The 19,586-nt window shown below is 52.4% G+C and overlaps 9 protein-coding genes across 9 annotated transcripts; 3 read left to right on the top strand and 6 right to left on the bottom strand.

The window, feature by feature from the left end:
• Positions 1-138: 138 nt before the first annotated feature.
• Positions 139-1,496, top strand: J4E85_002422 (uncharacterized protein; the record flags this gene model as incomplete). The annotated part of the gene is made up of 3 exons (XM_051466700.1): positions 139-197; positions 253-305; positions 505-1,496. The coding sequence occupies 3 exons, from the start codon at positions 139-141 to the stop codon at positions 1,494-1,496; spliced, it is 1,104 nt and encodes a 367-aa protein (XP_051329555.1).
• Positions 1,497-1,632: 136 nt separating this feature from the next.
• On the bottom strand, positions 1,633-3,717 carry J4E85_002421 (uncharacterized protein; the record flags this gene model as incomplete). The annotated part of the gene is made up of 1 exon (XM_051466699.1): positions 1,633-3,717. The coding sequence occupies one exon, from the start codon at positions 3,715-3,717 to the stop codon at positions 1,633-1,635; it is 2,085 nt and encodes a 694-aa protein (XP_051329554.1).
• A 351-nt stretch (positions 3,718-4,068) lies between these two features.
• On the top strand, positions 4,069-7,038 carry LIG4 (DNA ligase (ATP); the record flags this gene model as incomplete). Its single annotated transcript, XM_051466698.1, has 1 exon — positions 4,069-7,038. The coding sequence occupies one exon, from the start codon at positions 4,069-4,071 to the stop codon at positions 7,036-7,038; it is 2,970 nt and encodes a 989-aa protein (XP_051329553.1).
• An 83-nt stretch (positions 7,039-7,121) lies between these two features.
• J4E85_002419 (uncharacterized protein) lies at positions 7,122-8,751 on the bottom strand (the record flags this gene model as incomplete). The annotated part of the gene is made up of 2 exons (XM_051466697.1): positions 7,122-7,825; positions 7,872-8,751. 2 exons carry the CDS (start codon positions 8,749-8,751, stop codon positions 7,122-7,124), a joined length of 1,584 nt encoding a protein of 527 aa, XP_051329552.1.
• A 945-nt stretch (positions 8,752-9,696) lies between these two features.
• On the top strand, positions 9,697-10,296 carry J4E85_002418 (uncharacterized protein; the record flags this gene model as incomplete). Its single annotated transcript, XM_051466696.1, has 1 exon — positions 9,697-10,296. The coding sequence occupies one exon, from the start codon at positions 9,697-9,699 to the stop codon at positions 10,294-10,296; it is 600 nt and encodes a 199-aa protein (XP_051329551.1).
• Positions 10,297-11,701: 1,405 nt separating this feature from the next.
• Positions 11,702-13,376, bottom strand: J4E85_002417 (uncharacterized protein; the record flags this gene model as incomplete). The annotated part of the gene is made up of 3 exons (XM_051466695.1): positions 11,702-13,082; positions 13,133-13,170; positions 13,221-13,376. The coding sequence occupies 3 exons, from the start codon at positions 13,374-13,376 to the stop codon at positions 11,702-11,704; spliced, it is 1,575 nt and encodes a 524-aa protein (XP_051329550.1).
• Positions 13,377-14,222: 846 nt separating this feature from the next.
• J4E85_002416 (uncharacterized protein) lies at positions 14,223-15,427 on the bottom strand (the record flags this gene model as incomplete). The annotated part of the gene is made up of 3 exons (XM_051466694.1): positions 14,223-15,001; positions 15,055-15,186; positions 15,241-15,427. 3 exons carry the CDS (start codon positions 15,425-15,427, stop codon positions 14,223-14,225), a joined length of 1,098 nt encoding a protein of 365 aa, XP_051329549.1.
• A 687-nt stretch (positions 15,428-16,114) lies between these two features.
• On the bottom strand, positions 16,115-17,722 carry J4E85_002415 (uncharacterized protein; the record flags this gene model as incomplete). The annotated part of the gene is made up of 1 exon (XM_051466693.1): positions 16,115-17,722. One exon carries the CDS (start codon positions 17,720-17,722, stop codon positions 16,115-16,117), a length of 1,608 nt encoding a protein of 535 aa, XP_051329548.1.
• Positions 17,723-18,155: 433 nt separating this feature from the next.
• J4E85_002414 (uncharacterized protein) lies at positions 18,156-19,499 on the bottom strand (the record flags this gene model as incomplete). Its single annotated transcript, XM_051466692.1, has 1 exon — positions 18,156-19,499. The coding sequence occupies one exon, from the start codon at positions 19,497-19,499 to the stop codon at positions 18,156-18,158; it is 1,344 nt and encodes a 447-aa protein (XP_051329547.1).
• Positions 19,500-19,586: the final 87 nt, after the last annotated feature.

The following is a 19,586-nucleotide window of genomic DNA, read 5'->3' as shown; positions in this document are numbered from 1 at the left end:
CTTACCCTTTTGGGACTAGCTTTCCAGCTACCTGGGTGTTACAACTCAAGATTTGGTGCTTTGCTTAACAAATTAGACGCACCCCGATAACGCATCCCACTTCACGAACTTTGCGCGATTTCGCATGAACGCGCAAACATGGGTCAGAATAGAGATGAAGTGATGGGATTGAAACTTCCAGAGCAGGCTGCTTTGCAGTGAGTGTGCCATGGATGAGATCATTGCGCTCTCTCGTACTGATCATGTGCGAAGGCCTGCACCAACTGGTCTCGATGCGGAAGGGACATTGCAAGATGCTGTAAGAGGTGCTTCCTTTTCCTCTTCATACTTTCAATCCCATATCACTCTGTTGTCTCAGTGCTTAAAACCACGATGCAAATCGCGCGGCTAGCTCTTCTGACGATTTCTCAATCTCATACCATATGTCCCAGATGTCATAATGAACATGGAGCACTTCGATGTATCTTGCGATCTTGCATTGCCACTAATACTAATCTCAATCAGATCTAATAACATCCTACCATGAACTCAATCCCTCGACAATCGACACTCTCACAACTGAACCCTCACCCCTCCAATTCATGCGCCACGTCGCCCGCAACCGCCCCTTCATCGTTCGCAACGGAGCCAAAGACTTCAAAGCTAGAAAAACATGGAACGCCTCGTACCTAAAAACCGTGATGCAAGGCCAAAACGTCAACGTAGCAATCACCCCCCGCGGAAACGCCGACTCGGTCGTCTCCCTCCCCTCAGATGGCGCGATATTCGTCAAACCGTATGAGACAGAAGAGCCCTTTGAAGAAGTCCTCCACAAGATACAACGCCAAGAGCAAGAAAACGACTACACCGGCCCAACACGCTACGCGCAAACCCAAAACGACAATCTACGTAACGAGTACTCTACGCTCTTCGCCGACGTGCCCAAGAGCATACCCTTCGCGCGTATAGCCCTTGAGCAAGAACCCGACGCCATCAATTTCTGGCTTGGGAATTCGTATTCCACGACTGCTCTGCACAAAGACAATTACGAGAACATCTACGTGCAGATTCTGGGGCGGAAGCATTTTGTTCTCTTGCCGCCTGTAGAAGCGGCTTGTGTTAATGAGAAGAGCGTGCTGGCTGCGACTTATACTTCGAAACGGGAGGATGGCGCGTCTTCTAGTGCGCTAGAGAAGGGTGATCTGGTTATCAAGGTCGATGAGCCGGAAGAATATGTACCTTTCGCGACATGGGATCCAGATCAGCCTGCTGCCAACACCACGCCTTACTCCCAATACTCGCAACCACTCCGAGTCACGCTAGAAGAAGGCGACATGCTTTACCTACCCGCACTATGGTACCACAAAGTGAGCCAGAGCTGCAACGAAGAAGGGATCTGCTGCGCAGTAAACTACTGGTACGATCTCGACTTCAGCGGCGGGTTCTGGAGTACTGCGAATTTCGTCCGGAACGCGGGGCTACTGAGCATGGGCGACAAAACTGCAGTACAGGGATAAGACGAGAGATGATCATAGTGTGTATACCAACAAAAGAAACAAACTGTACTACGATTAGGGGTATCTCTAGGATCTACAGTGACAATCAAGTCCAACGCCATGCCAATGCTTCTATATCTCTCATCTTCGTCTACTGTCAATGCTTGATCTTGACTTTAATCCCTACGCCCCGGGCGCTCTGCCATACACTGTCGCTAACTTTGACGGGCAACTTGCGTCCTTTGAGTCTCTGGTCTATCAACCACAAACCCACGACGAACTCGTATCTGCTCAGCCTTCCGACACCTCTACTGTCTACCAGGTCCCAGACTTCTTCCAACACGTGTGTGGGTAGTCGACTTCTCGTCCAGATCTCTTTGACAAGGAGATTCAACACATCGGCTGACGGGTCGTCGTCAGGTGGTGCGTTATCCGGTGAGGGTATGTGACGACCCTTGTTGGCAGCCCATACACCTTCATAACGTTTCCGCTCCCGTTCGGTTATCTGGTCGCGCCATCGTTTTCGTGTCCCCTCATGGTGCTTGTTCGGGTGCTTCCGCCCCTTGATGCCCATAATGCGTGTGCCCTTCTTCTTGTACTTGTCGACCTTGTTGTCTTCCTCATCGGAGGATGACGGTTCTTTGCGCATTGTAGTTCGCAGCTTGCCGGCGCTCTTCGGAGGAGATTGTTTGGGCGGCGAGGGCGATCGGTGGAAGGGCGAATGGTGATGATGCTGTTTGCGCGGCGGGAAAAGAGGCTCGACTGACATAGGTCGAGGGGCCGGCGAGACGTTGCGAGAATGGGAGGCTAGGGCGGCGCCCATTATGGCGCTCGACAGAGACTCGCCAGTCATGTGCTGCGTGATCTGCTTGACAGATTCTCGCTGGTAGTTGTTATGGTAGACTGAAGGCGACCCAGTTCTGTTAGCTGACATTGGTCGACGCGGAGGCGAAAGCTTCTGTAGTGGAGCCATCGAGGCTGGGTTCTGGCTCTGGGTGCGAGGCTTGATCTGTATCGGGGCTGAAGGCTGGAGTTTGTTCGCAGCTGGCGCAGGTTCAGTCTTCCGCGCGGTCGATCGTCGCGGTGGAGGCAGAGCAGGTCTAGGCTTCTCGTCTTCCTCCTGGTCTTCTTTGGCTGACTTGAAAGATGTGGGAGTCGACGGTGACTGATAGCTTTCTACAGACGCAGACACTCTGCGGCGCTGTAAGGACGATGACTGCGTTGTGTCCTCCGACTTGGGCCGTGTTTGCCGCGAACCTCTCCGCTGCGGCTTTGAGGGTGGGGACGTGGATGTGTTGATTGCTGCCAACTGCACCGGCTTCTGTTTGATTGGGGGAGACTTCAGAGGGTCTTTCTTGGGTGTATTGAAGTATGCCTGATCGCTGCTGCCATCAGCATATTGTGGGGGCAGCTGGATCTTGTGCTTCGGTTTCGGCTTGACGGGCGGCGGTGTCTGCGTTCTGACTCTCTGCAGCGGTGCATCATCTTTCGGCTCGGGAGGCAGTTTGAACGCACGTTGTGGCTTGGGCGATTTCACAGGGGGTGGTGAATTCTGCGCAACGCGTATCGGTGCGGAAGGCTGCTTCGTGGGTGTGCTGGGTCGCGCCTGCTCAAACATCTTCACCAGCGAATTTGTTGGTGGTATGGGCGTCTCGTCAGTAGCCTTGTGTTGTGGCTCTGGTCGTCGGGTATTGCGCGCCGCTGCAGGTGACTCTAAGCTGTCTCTCCTCTTCCGCGACTGTTGCGTGGGCCTCTGAGACTCGAGTCTCGCAAGCACATTCCCTACGCTGCCCGAGGGAGGCAGTGCATCCCGCTCGTGTGGCTGCTGTTCGCTCATGGCGGGCGGAACAACGGCCTTGGCCTGGGGTATAGGACTCAGAGGGCTGTGTCGAGCTGCCGCAAGCCGTGCCGCGATATTCGAAGGCGACGAGACGCGGTCGGGGTGATCGTCAGGCACGCTCAACGACGTCGTGCTGTTCGAATGGGATAGGTTCGGCTTGCTGACCCCTACGGAACCACCGGTATGGTCCCTCCGCAAGGATGCCGGATTGCCTGTGCCGACTTTGGTTGCAGCGAGCAAAGCCCCATTGTCTCCCCCAGTATACGTGTTCACCAAAGGCTTCGGTTTCGCGGGAGGTTTGGAGAAGGCTCGAGCGGCACCTTGTAGCGCAGCATCTCGTACGTTGTGTTGGGTGTCGCCGGTCGACTGCGGGACCCAGCCCTGCTTACGTGCAGCGCTCATTTACGGTCCATTGGATGGTGAGTAATAATGACGTATACGGACAATTAGGGGACAGTAGTGCGGTTGGAAAAGGTGTTTTGGCGCGACATGAAAGCAAAGAAACGAAGGACTAAAGGGAAAACGAGTGTTGTGGAGTCGCAATTCCCCCAGTTTCCAAGATTAGTATCGTCAGCCTTGTGAATCACGGCGTAGGTACCCACTGGCATGGGTGACGCCTTGGGAGATGCGCTAGCTCGTTGCAGCCTGACAGCCACGTGATCACGCGTAATGCGGCTTCCAGGCAACCACGACCCTGCCTTCATATACAAACAAACCTTACACCCGTCGACTCACTCCTCCAATGCCCCCAAAATGGCCGAAGATATACCAATGCCGGATGAGGAGGCGGTTAGGGAGAACACGCTCATGTATGGTCATGACGATGAGCTCGACGACAAGTACCCTACCCGGCCGCTGAACCTCCACAAGACGCCCCGCTTCCATACCCTGTTCACGGACCTTTTCAACCCACTCATGGAAACACAGAAGAGGAAGCAGCCTGTGGGAGCTCGTCGAAGAGTCGGGCCTCACGGACACTCCAACCTGTCACCCCATGAAGCGAAACGCAACATCATCGAAAGATATATTGCAAATTGGCGAAAGGAAGTTGGTCACGACTTCTACCCCGCAATGCGTCTCATGATTCCCGAAAAAGACAGAGATCGAGCCATGTACGGTCTGAAAGAGAAAGCGATTGCCAAGATTTTGATCAAGTGCACCAGCATGAAGCCCAAATCTGTTGATGCCGACCACATAACGGAATGGAAGCTACCTAGTCAGCTCAGCTCAGCTTCGAATGCATCTGCGGGCGACTTTCCTGGACGATGTTACGATGTCTTGTCAATGCGGCAGATGAAGACCGGGTACAGCGACATGAGCATTGCCGAAGTCAACAATGCTCTGGATAAGCTGTCGCAGGTTGGTGCCGAAGAGGAGCAAGTCAAGATTTTCAAGCGGTTTTACCGAAGGATGAATGCTGAGGAGATGACCTGGCTCATCCGTATGATCCTCCGTCAGATGAAGATCGGCGCTACTGAGAAGACACTCCTCGACATCTGGCATCCGGACGCGGAGACACTGTTCAATATCTCGTCAAACCTGCGGCGAGTGTGCTGGGAGCTCTTCGACCCGGAGATTCGTTTGGAGGGCGAGAGCACTGAGCTCAGCTTGATGCAATGCTTCCAGCCACAGCTAGCTCAGTTTCAGGACAAAGTAGGCAACTTTGAGAAACTGGTGAGCCGTTTCCAAGCAAATGCGGACGATGACACGTTTTGGATTGAAGAGAAGCTCGACGGGGAGCGCATGCAGCTCCATATGATTGAGGATCCCGACGCACCCGGCGGAAGGACCTTCGGGTTCTGGTCACGTAAAGCCAAAGACTACGCATACCTCTACGGCAGACACTTCGAAGGCGACGAGGCCGGTGCACTTACACGTTTCATCGAAGACGCCTTCGGAAAGAACGTACGGAACATTATCCTTGATGGGGAGATGATTACCTGGGATATGGACAGGGACCACATCGTGGACTTCGGTACACTCAAGACGGCAGCCATATCTGAGAAAGAGAATAAAACCGACAAGGATACTGGTCAGCGGCCATTGTTTAGGGTGTTTGATTGCGTCTATCTGAACGACAAATCACTCACACAGTATACGCTACGCGATCGACGTCGCGCCCTTGAGAGTGCTGTCAAGGGGAAAAAGCGTCGTCTGGAGATCCATCCTTACATCGAGGCACGCTCGCATACCGAGATTGAACCGGAGTTACGGAAGGTCGTTGCAGAGTCATCCGAGGGTCTGGTGCTAAAGAATCCGCGCTCCATGTACCGTCTCAATCAACGGAACAACGACTGGATGAAAGTGAAGCCAGAATACATGTCAGAGTACGGCGAGTCGCTCGACTGCATTGTTGTTGGCGGATACTTTGGCACTGGGCATCGCGGTGGCGCCCACTCATCCTTCCTTTGTGCATTGCTAGAGAAGGAAAAGATAGTGGCGAAGCACCCACTGTGTAAATCCTTTTTCAAGGTCGGTGGTGGTTTCACTAAGGACGAGTACGCTGAAATAAGGAGGCGCACGGAAGGTAAGTGGCATAAATGGGATCGTCGACAACCGCCTCCATTCATCGAACTGGGCGGCTACGACTATAAGCAACACGAGCGGCCAGATGAATTTATCCACCCTTGCGATTCCGTCGTCCTGGGGTGCAAAGCAGCAAGTGTCGAGAATAGTGACAAATTCCGCATGGGATACACGCTTCGCTTTCCCCGCTTCCAAAAACTCAAGAAAGATAAGCGATGGGATCAGGCGCTCTCAACACAAGAGTGGCTGGAAGTAAAGAGCCGAGCGGAGACAGAGGTCAACGAGAAGGAAAAAGAGTTCAAGATCGAACAATCCCGAAGGAAGAAAGTCAGGACAACAAAGAAGCCACTGACTGTTGTCGGCAACGACACGGTCACCACACCATACGCAGGCCCAGCATCCAAAGTCTTTGAAGGGCTAAGCTTCTTCATAATGACCGAGCAAATCTCCCCAACGAAAAAGTCAAAAGCAGACCTGGAAGCCCTGGTGAAAGCCAACGGCGGCAAAATCGTGCAGCGCGATTCTATGGACAAGAACCTCATCATCGTCGCAGACAAGCGACTAATCAAAGTGGCCTCGCTGGAGAAACGCGCAACAAACAATATCGTCAAGCCCGTCTGGATCCAGGATTGCATCAGGCAGAACGAAATAGACGCTACTCCCTTGCCGTACCTACTCCCATTCGAGCCGAACAGACACATGTTTTATCTCCATGACGACGATCAACTGGATTATGAGAATAATGTTGATGAGCATGGGGATTCGTATGCGCGCGATGTAGCGGATGTGGATGAGATCAGGAAGTTGCTGGAGGGGGTGTCGGTGCCGGAGGATAATGAGACGTTTGGGCGAGAGGGGTTTCTGGATCAATTGGATGATCACGGAGAGTCGTTTGCGCATCTTAAGACACATATGTTTGGTACGGTGAAAGCGGCCGTTCGAAACGATCAGGAACGACCAGATGGTGTGCTGAGAGGACAGCTAGCGAGGAACTACATCCAATTCGGGGGCGGCGTGGTGACTGACGACGTAAACGCGGAAGGCGTCACACATGTCGTTGTGCTGGATAAGCAATCTCCGACGAGGGATGCGAAGGAGAAAATCACAGGACTTGCCAGAATCGTTGGCGTCGCCTGGGTTGAAAAGTGCTGGAAAGAGAGCACCATGATTGACGAGGAGAGATATCAATGGGGCTGAGCAACGCCGCAGATGGAGGGTTAGTTAGTTACATCTCTTATGATACCACGAAGCCTTCATAGCAATCTTATTATATTCGCTTCTCAAAACGTGCTCCCACTCGTAAGACCCCGCTTCCAACCTCTCTTCGTCACCTCCCCCGTACTCGTCCTCGTCACCCTAAGCTCCCTCTTCTCCACAACGAGCGCCCCTCTACTCTCCGTCAACCGTTTCCTTAGCTCGTCCTCCTCTAGGTGATTCGCCTCATTGCCCAACTCCTCCCGTATCGCAGCCGAGTAATCCATAATGCTGCGCAAAAGCCCCGGCCTCCTCCCACTTCTATACATCATAGATCCGCGTCGTGTATCGAGCCACATACCGACCATGATGCAGACCCAGACGAAGTTGAATATCGATACCATGAAGAGGAAGATGTAGGAGAAGCCCCATTGGTACGTATCGCTAGGCTTGCAAGATCCGTGGTCCAGTAAGTATTGCCCCATGTAAGAGTGGTTTGCATCTGGTCTTTTCTCAAAGGCGTACTGTAACTCGAGAAAATCGCTGACCTTTTTGCCTGAGTTTAGTCCAAAGAATGTGGTGTTGAAGCTGAAGATATCCAAACTGTAAGATGTCGACGGCGTAGATGTCTTTTCGCCGTCGAATATAAAGTCTGCCGTAATGTTGTGCAAGGTTCCATTGGTTATGCCGAAACCGTGGGCGGAACTATGCTCAACCGATATTGTTTTTCCGACTCCATCACCGAATATCTGGAAATATGACTCGTTCCAACTACTAAATTGCCCTTTGTCTATACTACGTTAGCTGAGCCTCAGAGCCACTTCCAGCATACTTACAATGGTGAATAGCATCAATAAGCGGCTGATCATCCGCTGTGACGATGAGAGGAGCTTTCAAGCCCACCCTGTCCGCGTCCTGAATGATATAAGCCACGTCCTTGGCCTTGCTCCATTCCATGAGATTACCATCGATATCTTCGATGTAAGGTTTGTAAGTCGTGATATAACCCGTCATGGCTGCCATTAAGGTTGGGAACGCGATGACATAGAGGGTGGAAAGCAGCATTGAAAGGATAGCGAGCCAACGAAAAAAACGCTTCCAGGTGCCCGCCCCATAAGCCAAGAACTCTTTTCCCAGTACGCCGAGGGTGGCCATGGTTGTTGTCTCGAAGGCTACAGCAGCGTATAATTTGTAAGACGTGTGATGCATCTCCATGTGATATACCAGCCACTCGTTGAAGACGCGGTAATTTACCCATGCCAACAAGAGCTGTCCACCTCTTCCAATGATCAGGTCCCATGCGACATCGATCACCTTTACCTGCGTAAACGTGAGAGCACCGAAGCTCAAGTTTGGTGTAAAGAAGTAGGAGGAATCCATGATGCGCCATGTTGCTCCGGTGGCTTCTTTCCAAAGGCCGTTCGGGTAACAGTCTCGTCCCATGATGTAGCCCTGCGATACCGTTTCTGCCGCAGCAGCGAGGCCGACGATGCAGGCGAGCGCAAGAGGGAGCGCCAACAAGATAACGGTTACTCGCCAAGGGAAGGGTGACCACTTCTCCCAGAATGTCGTTCTGCGATCTTTTTCAGGCCATTCGTGGGGCGATTCGGACTTGGCGTCGCTGTGGTTGTCGGCCATGGCGAGCAGTTCGGCGCTCCTTCGTGCATCGTCATCAGCGTCCTGGCGAACGGCGGAAAATTGCGTCGTAGATTTCATTTCTGAAGCGAAGCAGTACGCGATGCATACCAAGGAAATAAATCACGAGCAGACGTGGCGAGGTCAGCCTTATCTGAGACGACTTGTAGATCGGGCGTATTTTCAGGCGCCCTGCCAGTTTGGGGATTTGCGCAAGGCGCAGCGCCCGCATTTGGGGGCCAAATAGCTACCAACGAAATAAACTTCTCTTTCCGCAAGGGCTGAGTAACTGGCGGCATGTCTCAATTAGTTGCAGTAAGTGGGTGCGATGGGTGCGTCATAGAGCTTGTTGATGAAATCGCAGCGCCGGCGACAAAGGCAGCTGCAACGATGCGATCACGTTGGAGAGCGAGCATGCTGGGCAGCTGGGTTGTCCGAATGGGTTCCCACGCATGTACAGAAACTGTTTCCTGTTGATCCTGTCTCAAAAGTTGAGCATAGGCATGTGGGCGTATATGCGAGTGCCGTGGTAGAGGACTTGTAAAGTCTCCTGGCACGCCCGCCAACCTGGCCCGGGGAAGGCAGACCCTCACGCCAAGGCACTAACAGCACAGTACCCACCCGTGGACCAGAGAGACGTGAAAGTCATCAAGCTGCGAGTAACCTCCATCATTCCACGATATAAAATGAAGATATCCCTCTGAGCGATAGGCGGTCTCACCCCGGATACGCAATGAAGTATATATTGAGTTCTCGCCGGCACATGGCTAAGTTCGGTATAGCGCCGCGCACCCCGCTCCCCAGCAGGGCAGGTACCGAGCAAGGAGGTACAAAGGCTGATAGCACTTTATATTGTCTCTGGCAAGATGATTCGCTCGTAACACAGTCGTCACGCGACAGCCTGTAAACATAATGCGATGTCGCGGATGCAGCCTTGCGGTTATCTGTCCCTGCGACAGCAGCCTTATACATCCAACCCCCCTTACTCCTATCGCGTTGCGCAAATCAGCCACATGAGAAGCTAACATGGCAAACATCTGGACAACCCGTACAGTCCTTCTGACCGGCCTCGTCGTCTCCCTCCTCGGCGCCTTCTACATCTACCAGTCCCCCACGCCACTCAACTTCAGTATGCCGCATCCAAGTTCTAGCGCAACTAGCATACCCGGAATAGAGTTCACAATGAGCCAAATATCTCGGTCTCCGCCCACTCTGCTCGTTACGCTCAAAAACACGAGTCCAGATACTCCTTACACGATTTTGAAATGGAATACACCGCTTGACGCCTCAGCACTCAACACTGGCGTTTTCACAGTTACTGATGCGGAGAGTGGGGAGGAAGTCCAGCAGACTGTTTTGCAGGTTAATCGCAAGATGCCACCGCCGCAAGGGTCACTTGTTACGATTGCGCCTGGGACGGAGGAAGAGGTCGAGGTTGTATTTGACAAGCCGTGGATGCCTGAGCGTAAGCCGGCGAAGTACAAGGTCCAAGCAAAGGGAATATGGAAGGGCGTTTGGGGGAAGTATGGTGATGAAGTCACGTTGGAAGAGTTGTATGCTTATGCCGATAGCCCATTCAGTGGATGGAGGTTTGCGACGAGTGAGGTAGTCATGGAAGTAGAGTAAAGAGATCAAGACGATAATGTGGGTAAAGTGGCAAAGGATTTTACAGTATTTGATTCTTCCTGTAACGACAGAACTTGTTCTGTTTTGGCTAGCAGCCTGCTGATAGCCCGACCGCCCAGCAGCTGTTATATACATTCTTTCTCCTCCATTGTATTTCTCTCGCATTTCAGCTTTATACGTGCAATATTCCCACAGTTCAGCCCAGCCGAACCATCATAGGATCTTGCACTGCAGCAATGTCTGCCACAGATACTGCGCAACGTCAGTACCCTACCATCATCGTATTTTCGAGTCCACATACCTTGCTTGGCTTGCCCATGCGTTCTCTTATTGAGATTCGTGACTTGTTTGACGATGTTGATGAGAAGGCCGATGAGCCGTAGGTTGATGAGCCGTGAGATGATGTGCGTTCCATCTTGTGTGTGGCGACTAAGTATGCGCGTGTGTATATGTTCGTATGTGTTTGAAACGGTCAAAAAAAGGAAAGACGACTCGGTATGTCCAGCAGTAAGGAGAGTGGTATAAGAAGGAATGACTTGATGATACTCCCTCAACTTGACAGCGCAAACCCAGAATATATACTCAAGTACCTACCCAAACCTTCAGCCCAACTCGCCATCAAGTTTGGTTGATCGCCTCTCCCAGACTGCGCCGATCCTCACCTATCGTGTCGCGATACCAATCTACAACCCACCAGCACCAAAATTTCTCTAAACTCTAAACTCTATTCCAACACCCGGGTCAACAACCCACCCAATAGCGACCGCAACACCCATCCACCGCGCCAACGGCGTCACCCGCTAGAAACCGTATTTCGCGCCTTTCCGCCTCCACGCGAACGAAAAAGCAAAGAAGGGACATGCAGATGGGGCCAGGGCCAGCACGTCTAGCTGAGCAATTCTGAAACGCGGAGCATGGCGCGCCAACGGCCTACCCCGTCTGTAGTTCGGATTCGGTGCGAGGACCACAACGCGGTTTAGCTTGCGTACGTTTGTAGCATGCGAGAGTGGGGATATGCAGGTATGTCTGAATGGAGAAATAGCGGGTGAGGAATAGTGGGGATGGAAATGTCCGCGGAGGGCGGAAGTTAATCATCAGGATCTTTGGTGATGCGTTGGGTTGTTGCGCGATGCGCGAGGTTTGCGACGACTCGTGCAGATGACCCACCGGCATAATTCTTGATCGGGGAAATCTTTGCACTTTGGGTGAGATTGTTCGTATTGGAGAAGAGGAGAGTGCGCCTTAAACTCAGACTTGGGTCTGATCCTTGGAGATGTACTGAGATCTGATATGAAGGAAAGTTGTGATGGCTTCGAGTAAGGAAAAACGTGCCACCACATCCATCGCAAGCATATCGAAAAAAATGAGGCTACAGTACCCTGACGCAACCCCATCGAATGCCATCTCAATTCCCATCAAGCCCATAAGCTTGCAATACGCGTTTCGCGACGCCCTCCCCACTCCAATACGCCCCAGTCACCGTCCCCAATGCAACGAACGGCGCGCAATGCTCTCCCGCCAACCAAACACCGCGTTCCGGAACGCCTCTTCGTAACGTCTCCACATCTTCGTCACCCTTCTCAAGCCCTATCTGGAAATTGCAGTAGGAGCCGTACCCGGCGAGTTCGTCATTTGCCCAGGCTGTTGCTAGGATGGCTGTAGGGGTGCAGGAGGGGTCTTTGGGATTGTAGTTGGGGAGTTTGGTGTAGTAGGGTGCGAAGAAGGAGTCTAGGAGGGTGTTGTGCTTTATTTGGGGACTAGAGGCGAGGAGTTGCGCGATGTGAAGGCTGGTTGGACCAAAGGTGTAGAAGAGGAGGGTTGGGTGTGCTGAGCTCTCTGGTAAGGCGGCCAGGTTGACGGCTTCTTGGTCCCAGGATTCGGGGTTCGTTTCAGATGCATAGATTGGATGTGTCCAGTGTGTGAAGCCTGGGTAATGAGCTGGGTTGACTGGCGAGCCCGTCGCTTGGTGGATGGGTGCTGTTGTTGCTGTTACGTTTGGTTTGCTGAGATCGCGGGACGCGAATGGCGAAGTTAAGTCATTGGTGATGGGCTCATTCCAGAAGGCTTTTGGGAAGCTGATGTATACCTTGTCTAGATGCCCGTACCCTAGACTTCCAACAGCCTCTGTCAGTCTTTTCGGTAATTCTGGAACGAAAGCCCCGAGATTACGCTTTAACCAGCCCAGTGGAGCTGTCATGATGACCTCGTCAAAGGTCATGCTTTGTCGACCTTCAACTTCGACGGTGACGCGTGTATCTTCGGTCTTATCTCCTGATATGATCCGCTGCACTCTATGCTCAAACAGCATCGTCGCGTCTTCCAGTGCCGGCTCAGCGATCTTCTTCAGTACCTTGTCGTACGTAGATGCGACGAAGAGATTCTCGCCGTCGATGCACTCCTCAAGCCAGAAGAACTTGAGGCTTTGCCTCTTAATCGGTGAGCCAACGAAGGCGCCCCACATCTCCGCCATTTGGAGGATGGTTTGCTGTTGCTTCTTCGCTTCGTCATTCTTATTGGGAAACATCTCCACGACCTGTTCTTGGAAGTAGTTAAATAAGCTCTTATCCGCTGGTATCTTCGCCGAAGTCTCGTTCGACAGCTTCATCGCTTGCTCAATGATGGTCCACACACATTCGGTGTTCTTTGCCGCGTCTTTGTCCGACATGTGGTTTCCCTGGCTGTCGAAGACTGACTGACGACCATCCCAGTTCATGGTAGTAGTCTTGGTTTCTTTGGCCAAGTCCAGTATAGGGTTGTCATCAGTGCCATGTATCCAATTTGGGCCACTGGAAGAATGGTTAGTCCATGTAAGCTACAGTGAGAGTTGTGAACTTACAGGTCAACCCTGTGGCCTAGCTCATCGCTTTGGCATAGCTGGCAGCTAATTAGTGTGCGTCAAAATTTACACAGCTGATTAGACATACCCTCCCACCAACCCGATTCCGGCCCTCCATTATTGTCACCTTAACGCCTTGCTTCAGCAACAAATCCGCACATCTTAGTCCGGCGACACCAGCGCCCACAACGCAAACATGCGGTATCTTGCCCGCCGCCCTCCGTATCATGTTCGCCTCATCCATGTAGCCGTGATTGTGCGGCGAAGTAGACAGGTCTTTTGAAATTCGCGTTTGCCTCTCAGGCGTCGTTCTATCAATCGCGATGTCAGCCCTACGAACTGCATTCTCGTTGCCAATGTTTCCCATATTGGTGGTGTGCAATCAAAAGTGATACGACTGTATTGAGGAAAGATGAACGGGACCGAGAATGACGCGATTTGGAGTAGCCAAGGCTATCTTCACAAGCAAGGCTGCCAAATCAGTTCCAGCGCAACGTTGTTCCGAGAATGAAAGTACAATGTGGTTGCCGCGCTAGTGGCAATGCGAAGATCGTGCTGCAGAGTGTATGATGCTGGCTGCAAACCGATAGGACTAGAGAGAGAATAGGGAGAAAGTTTGGAAAAGGTGTTTTTGTTGGCGAGAAGGCTACTATAGAAAAGGTAGACTGGGTGGCACAGTACCTTTAAGCGCGGATAGCCGTCCACGTACCTTGCGATCTTGTCCAGGCTGCAAGAGGAGGCGGCTCATCAAAATCGGTCTTGTGACGGATTCAAAAGCCAATACGTTGTCTAAGCAATGCCAACGTGATGCTATTATGTTAGAAGTGAGGCGTGTGATAAGATCGCTGTTGTACGCTGTCATGCACGTCAGATCGCGAACGGCAGGCGCGACGCTAACTTTAGTTAGTGCCACGAGGCCGAACCAGGCACATGATTGGACGAAATGGAAGATAAACTTGAGCTCAACGCTGTAGATTTCTATCCGAAGGGTACACTACGAGTATTGTCCTCGTACGTGGTGGCATATCATTGCCGTGGTATCATATCTCATCCATCATCCATTAAGATCATCCATTCCTCCGCCTTGCCCCTATTTGTCCTTGGAGCCGATGTGAAGCTTGTTCTTCATCTTCTCCTTCAAGTGCGACATCTTTCCACCCTTCTCCTCGCCGCTTGGGGATGTAGTCAAATCGGCAGACTCGGACTTGCGACCTGAATGCTCTCCAGTCATACCTGCGGCACCGTCAGTACTACCCCGACTTTGTCCGGGTTCCCGTGTCCACAAACCAGAGGCAGCGTTCTGTTTGGCAGCAGCCGCTTCGAAGTTGCTGCTGTCAGAAGGAACGCCTGTTGATGTCCACTCTGGAGTGTCGCGGTTCGCAGAGGCCTTCTCGGCATCAGTCTTAGTGTCGGTATCAGCGCCACCCGCGTATGTGCTTGAAGCACCGGTTACAGAGTCGGGAGCAGTGGTCTTGATGGCGGGATCAGGGCTGGTAGTTGTGGTTGCCGTGGAACTAGGAGCCGCAGGAGTAACATCGCTGGGACCAGTAGGACCAGCACCTGGCGCACCTGAACGACTGATGTCGTCAAGTGGGGTGTCCTTCCAAAGCTTATCCGTTACTCCAGCCTTGTCCGTGATGCCAGTGGCCTGGGTTGTAGAGGAGGTAGCGCCAGTGTTTGACGTAGCAGCGTCGGGGTTGAGGGGGACGATTGGCATGCCAATGTAGGACGGGTCCTTGCTATCCGAGTAGATCTTTGGGTCGGTCGATGTTTCGGTCATGGTCTCGGTCGGTCCCTTGGTGGTAGGGTCGAGCTTCAGAAACTCATCTGTGCCAGAGGTCTTCTCGGCTGCCTTCTCGGTCGCCTTGGCTGTGCGATACATCAGGATTCTGTTCTAATAGCCGTCATTGTCGTATACTTACCATCGTTGCCCTGGTCAAAGGGCTCTATTACAGTCCCCTTACCGAGCTCTCCAGAAACTGGCTCCTTGCCCGCAGTCTCGTTGTTCGAGTAGTCGAGAAAAGTTCCCTTATCAGCAGTTGCTAGAGGGGTCGCTGTGAAGCGGGGTCAGCATATGTCGTCCAATGCGCGCGTTGGAAGGGACTCACCAAGATTGCCCTGGTCGTAGGGCTGAGTGACGGTGCCCTGACCCTGCTCACCGGAGATAGGCTCCTTGCCGGCAGTTTCGTTGTTCTTGGTCTGGTCGACTGCCTCGTCCGCCTTGGTCTGGTCGCCGTAGATGAGCTTGGAGGCTGCGCCAGCAGCATTGCTTGCGAGGTTGGTGATAGTCTCCATTCTGACTGTGTTATGTGAGGGTCAATTGCAAGAGTAGAGAGGATGAAGTGGGGGAAACTGGGTATCGTGAGTATGCGCGGAGTCAAAGAGTCCGTGTTGGCGCGTTATGAAGGCAGGCACGCGGGCAGTGACGTAGGTTCCTGCCGTGCCTGCGTTTGTCCCTGTTCTACCCAAATTTAAGCCACAGCCAACATCAACACCAACGGGACAATCTACAGCGAGTGACGATGTGGGGCTCAATTCAAGCGTATACCCTGATTTAGCCTCAATCAAGCTCGACAACGCCGCCAACATACCAATCAATCTCATGCACTGCCGCGGCCCGGAGCAGCGTCCAGGCGTTTTCAATGGCGGGCATCTGCGGGTATCTGGATTTAGACCAAGGCGTACCACCCTAGATCTTGGGCTTCGTAATTGTGATCAGCTTGCTGCCCATGCTGGAAGCACAAATCTCGGCCGCGCGGGTTGAAAGTGACGCGGCTGGGTTGACGTCATAGCTGACCGCAAACATGCCAAACATAGGTCTTGGCGCGTTTTCGTGTGTGCCGCGATTGTGGCTAACGCTCTTCCCACACAACTCTCTACGCAAGAGTTTCGACGTTTTTACATTGAAGACACACATTTCAGCATGAATAGACGAACTGCCAGCCGACATCACAATCTTGCCCCCATTGTAGTTCTGTCCTGCTAATCTTCCGTTTCAAATAGACCCCGAACGACCATTCCATCCGTCCACTCAATCTCCTCCATCTGCTCTGAGCGAACCGAGTCCCAGCCTCCATCAGGCGGCACACCGAAATGAAAAACAGTAACGCATCTCAATCTATCAACTGCGTATGGCCACTGGTCGGACTGCTCGCGCAAGATCTCGTCTATATCCCATAGCTCGGGCACGCCTGCCTCGAAACGCACCGGAACATCGCCGCGCACCACCGCCTTTATAACGTCGACGAAGTCATCAGCTATAGGAGTCATCCCCTGCATGTTCCCCCGGCGTGTCAGTTCTTTCGCGCCGTCCTGCCACATTGCAGCCTGTAGCATGGCATTGCAGAGAAGCTTACTGGCTCTCTCGTCAGGGCCATGTAAGACCAAGGAGAAAGAACCCGTTGGCAGGTCCATAATCCATGGCATACTTGCTTCGTGTATCCACGTTGCAACATCCCAGAGACAGCGCTCGACACCGTAGGAACGTTCGCGATTAGGGATAAGCACAGTCCCCCAGATGTCGACGCGTCGCTCTATCCGAAGTCTAGGATTCTCGAGCAAATATGGAACAAGCCCGCGTGCGTGGGTCTGGGAGAGTCCTAAGCTCGTGTGGCTCGTGTGGTTCTGGGAGATTCCTAAGCTCGCGTAATCTTCCTGAATAACAATTTTGCGCACTTGGGCGCGCTTTTTGGGTGTAAGGCGCTCAAGGAATTGAATGGCAGCTGCCGCTGCCGAGAAGTATCTTTTGAATCTCTTGACGCGACCATTATGGCGAGTCCCGAGTTCTGGTGCTTGTGGAACATATTTCGCGACCTTATCAAGGTCCTTTTTCTCCGGAATCCACCAATACGTGGGCCTCCACTCGATAATCTGGTATAGGGTGTCTCTCGTGTATACCGATGGCCGAGAGCGACTTCCAGCCTGGTCGTTGTCGTTGTCATTATCCTCGTCCTCGGATTCGTCCTCGTCATCCGTAACCGGGTCATAGTCCAATGGAGCACTCGTCTTGACGGATGGATCGTACTCTCCCAAAACGAGGCGCTCAAACGCTGGATGCCTCGCAATGATCTGAATGAGATCCTGAAGTATAGCATCTTTGATGAGATAATCCAATCTAAACACAGGGTAAAGGCGGCCTTCCTTCAAGCCCGCTCTACCCTCCCTGATAATCGTTTCCTCAATCTCTTCCACTGCCGTGTTACCTGGATATCTCAATCGCAGCTCTCTCAAGGCTTCTCGTGTGACAAGGGGATATGTATATGACAACATGATCCGGAGACACATGTTGTGCCCTTCTAGGAGACTGCGGTAAAGAAAGGCTACAGAGCTTGAAGTCTCAGTGCCAGGAATCTTTGGAAGGACGCTGAATCGGATCGTGTTCGATTCAAACGCCAAACCGTCTATCTCTTGTGCCGCCCTTTTGCAGGTGTAGACCAACGTGACATCGATCTTTTCTCCGTTGGCGAGCCGAAACTTCTGGGCTGATGGATCGTAGATATACCCTTGCTCTTGATGTGTGTAGTACTCATAGATTCTATCCCGCAGCTCTCGTGGCAGCCGGAAGAGAAGAGACTGATGTTGATTGTTCATGCTGGGCCCGTCGTCATGACGAAGAGGGTCTGCGATGTTGGAAGTCTGCATTGAGAGCATGAAGGCAAGCGAATGGTATCGCAAAGGCTTCCGAATCATGTTGAAGCACGATCATTCGGGCAGGGTGGGGGTTTTTGTGTGAGGAAACACGCAAGTTGGTACGCGTCAGACTGATCAAGGGCGCCGCGGAGGATGTAAGGTGGCGGCGTAGCATGATTTCGTTGAGCATGCACAGTACGACTCATGTAGCAGATCATTGGCTCGTAGGGTCTAATAGCCGAACTTGTAACCGGCGGGTTATCGCCAGATTGCCAGAGTTATCAGTAAAAGGCGTAGCAAAAGTTACAACATTACTGCATTACTCGGTCTACATAATGGCATGTAGTAATTACAACAGCATGGTCTGCGCGCCGATATAATTCGCTTGCTACTACTACGCTTCTCTGGCCAATTGTCTCCACCCGTTTATTCTATCCATCCATTCGACGTTCTCTTCATACACCTCGCGCGCCGCTTCCCAACCACCATCCGGCTCGTCGAAATCCTGGAGACGAACCACACACCCGACGTGACGAGGCCAGTCACCATCGTGTTCGCGTAGGGTCTTTTCAATATCCCATATCTCGCCCATGTCCGCACCATCGAACCTCGCCGATATCTCCCCTCGCAGCATCTCCTTGATAAGGTCGACGAAGTCTTCGGCTATACCGTCGTCGTTCTGCCAGTCGTAGAGCCGCTGCTCTCGCCGGGCTATCTCGAAAGCGCCATCTTGCCATATCGCTGCTCTTACAACAGCGTCGCAAAGCTGCTGGCTTGCTCTTTTGGAAGGTCCGTGCAAGACTAGACTGAAGCACCCGACGGGCATACCCAATTGGTACAATGTCTTGACCTCGTTGATCCACATGGCAATCGACAAAATTATTCCGCTTGTATCATCGTGGAAATATTCGCTCTGATGCGCGAACTCGGCATACCAGACGTCAACCCTGCGTTCTACACGGAGAGCAGGATTCTCAATGCACATCGGTATGAAAGCCTGTGCATGGGTCTTTGGACGAGACACACTCACACGGTCTTCCTGGAGAACAATCTTGCGCAGGTTCCGGGATATGTTCGGAGAAAGCCCTTCAAGAAAGCGAGCAGCTACTGCGGCCGCTGAGAAATACATGTATGGTGTCCAAGCGTCGTCAACAGGCGGCTTCGGAGGCGCTGTGGGCCATGGAGGTAGGAACTTCAAGACTCTTTTGAGCTCGGTGCGGTCTGGAATCGACCACGTTTTTGGGTTCCACTGCAAGACAGCCATCTGCGTTTCCTTTGAGTAGCAGGGCAACTCCTCATCGTTAGCATCGGAGGAGGTGTCGGAAAAGTAATCCTCATCCTCAGAAGGCAAGTCTTCGTCGTCTTCGTCGGGACCCGTTGCCTCCCTTAACCCTTCGTCGTACTCTCGCGAAGTCAAATAACTGAATTCCGGATTTGTCGCCAGGATCTCTACTAGATCTTGAAGTACCGACTCGTCATTGTAAGCGTCCAGGACCTCCACTGTGGGTAGATATCCATATCGAAAGTCGGTCCTCTTGGTTCTTGAAACCTCTTCCATCATCCCTTGTACCGCAAGGCTCCTTGGATATCGTTTCCGTAGCTCTTGCATGACCTCCACAGATATGAGGCTATTAGCCCATTGTACCATGTACCTCAATCGTGACCAACGATCTTCGAGAAAATGCTCGTACAGGAATGCGTTAGTGGGCTGGTCTGTGATATCTGGCGGACTGAGCATAGTGCGGAAAGTGATGTCGTTCGTTTTGAATGCCACTCCATCCATCTCTTTCGCGACTCTTTTGCACGTATACTGTAGACTGATCCT

This window comes from Alternaria conjuncta, assembly GCF_024043145.1.
Source record: "Alternaria conjuncta strain BMP 0040 chromosome Unknown scaffold_3, whole genome shotgun sequence".
NCBI classification, from domain to species: domain Eukaryota; kingdom Fungi; phylum Ascomycota; class Dothideomycetes; order Pleosporales; family Pleosporaceae; genus Alternaria; species Alternaria conjuncta.
The sequence above is the reverse complement of the archived record's forward strand: the minus strand, read 5'-3'. Positions and strand labels throughout refer to the sequence as shown.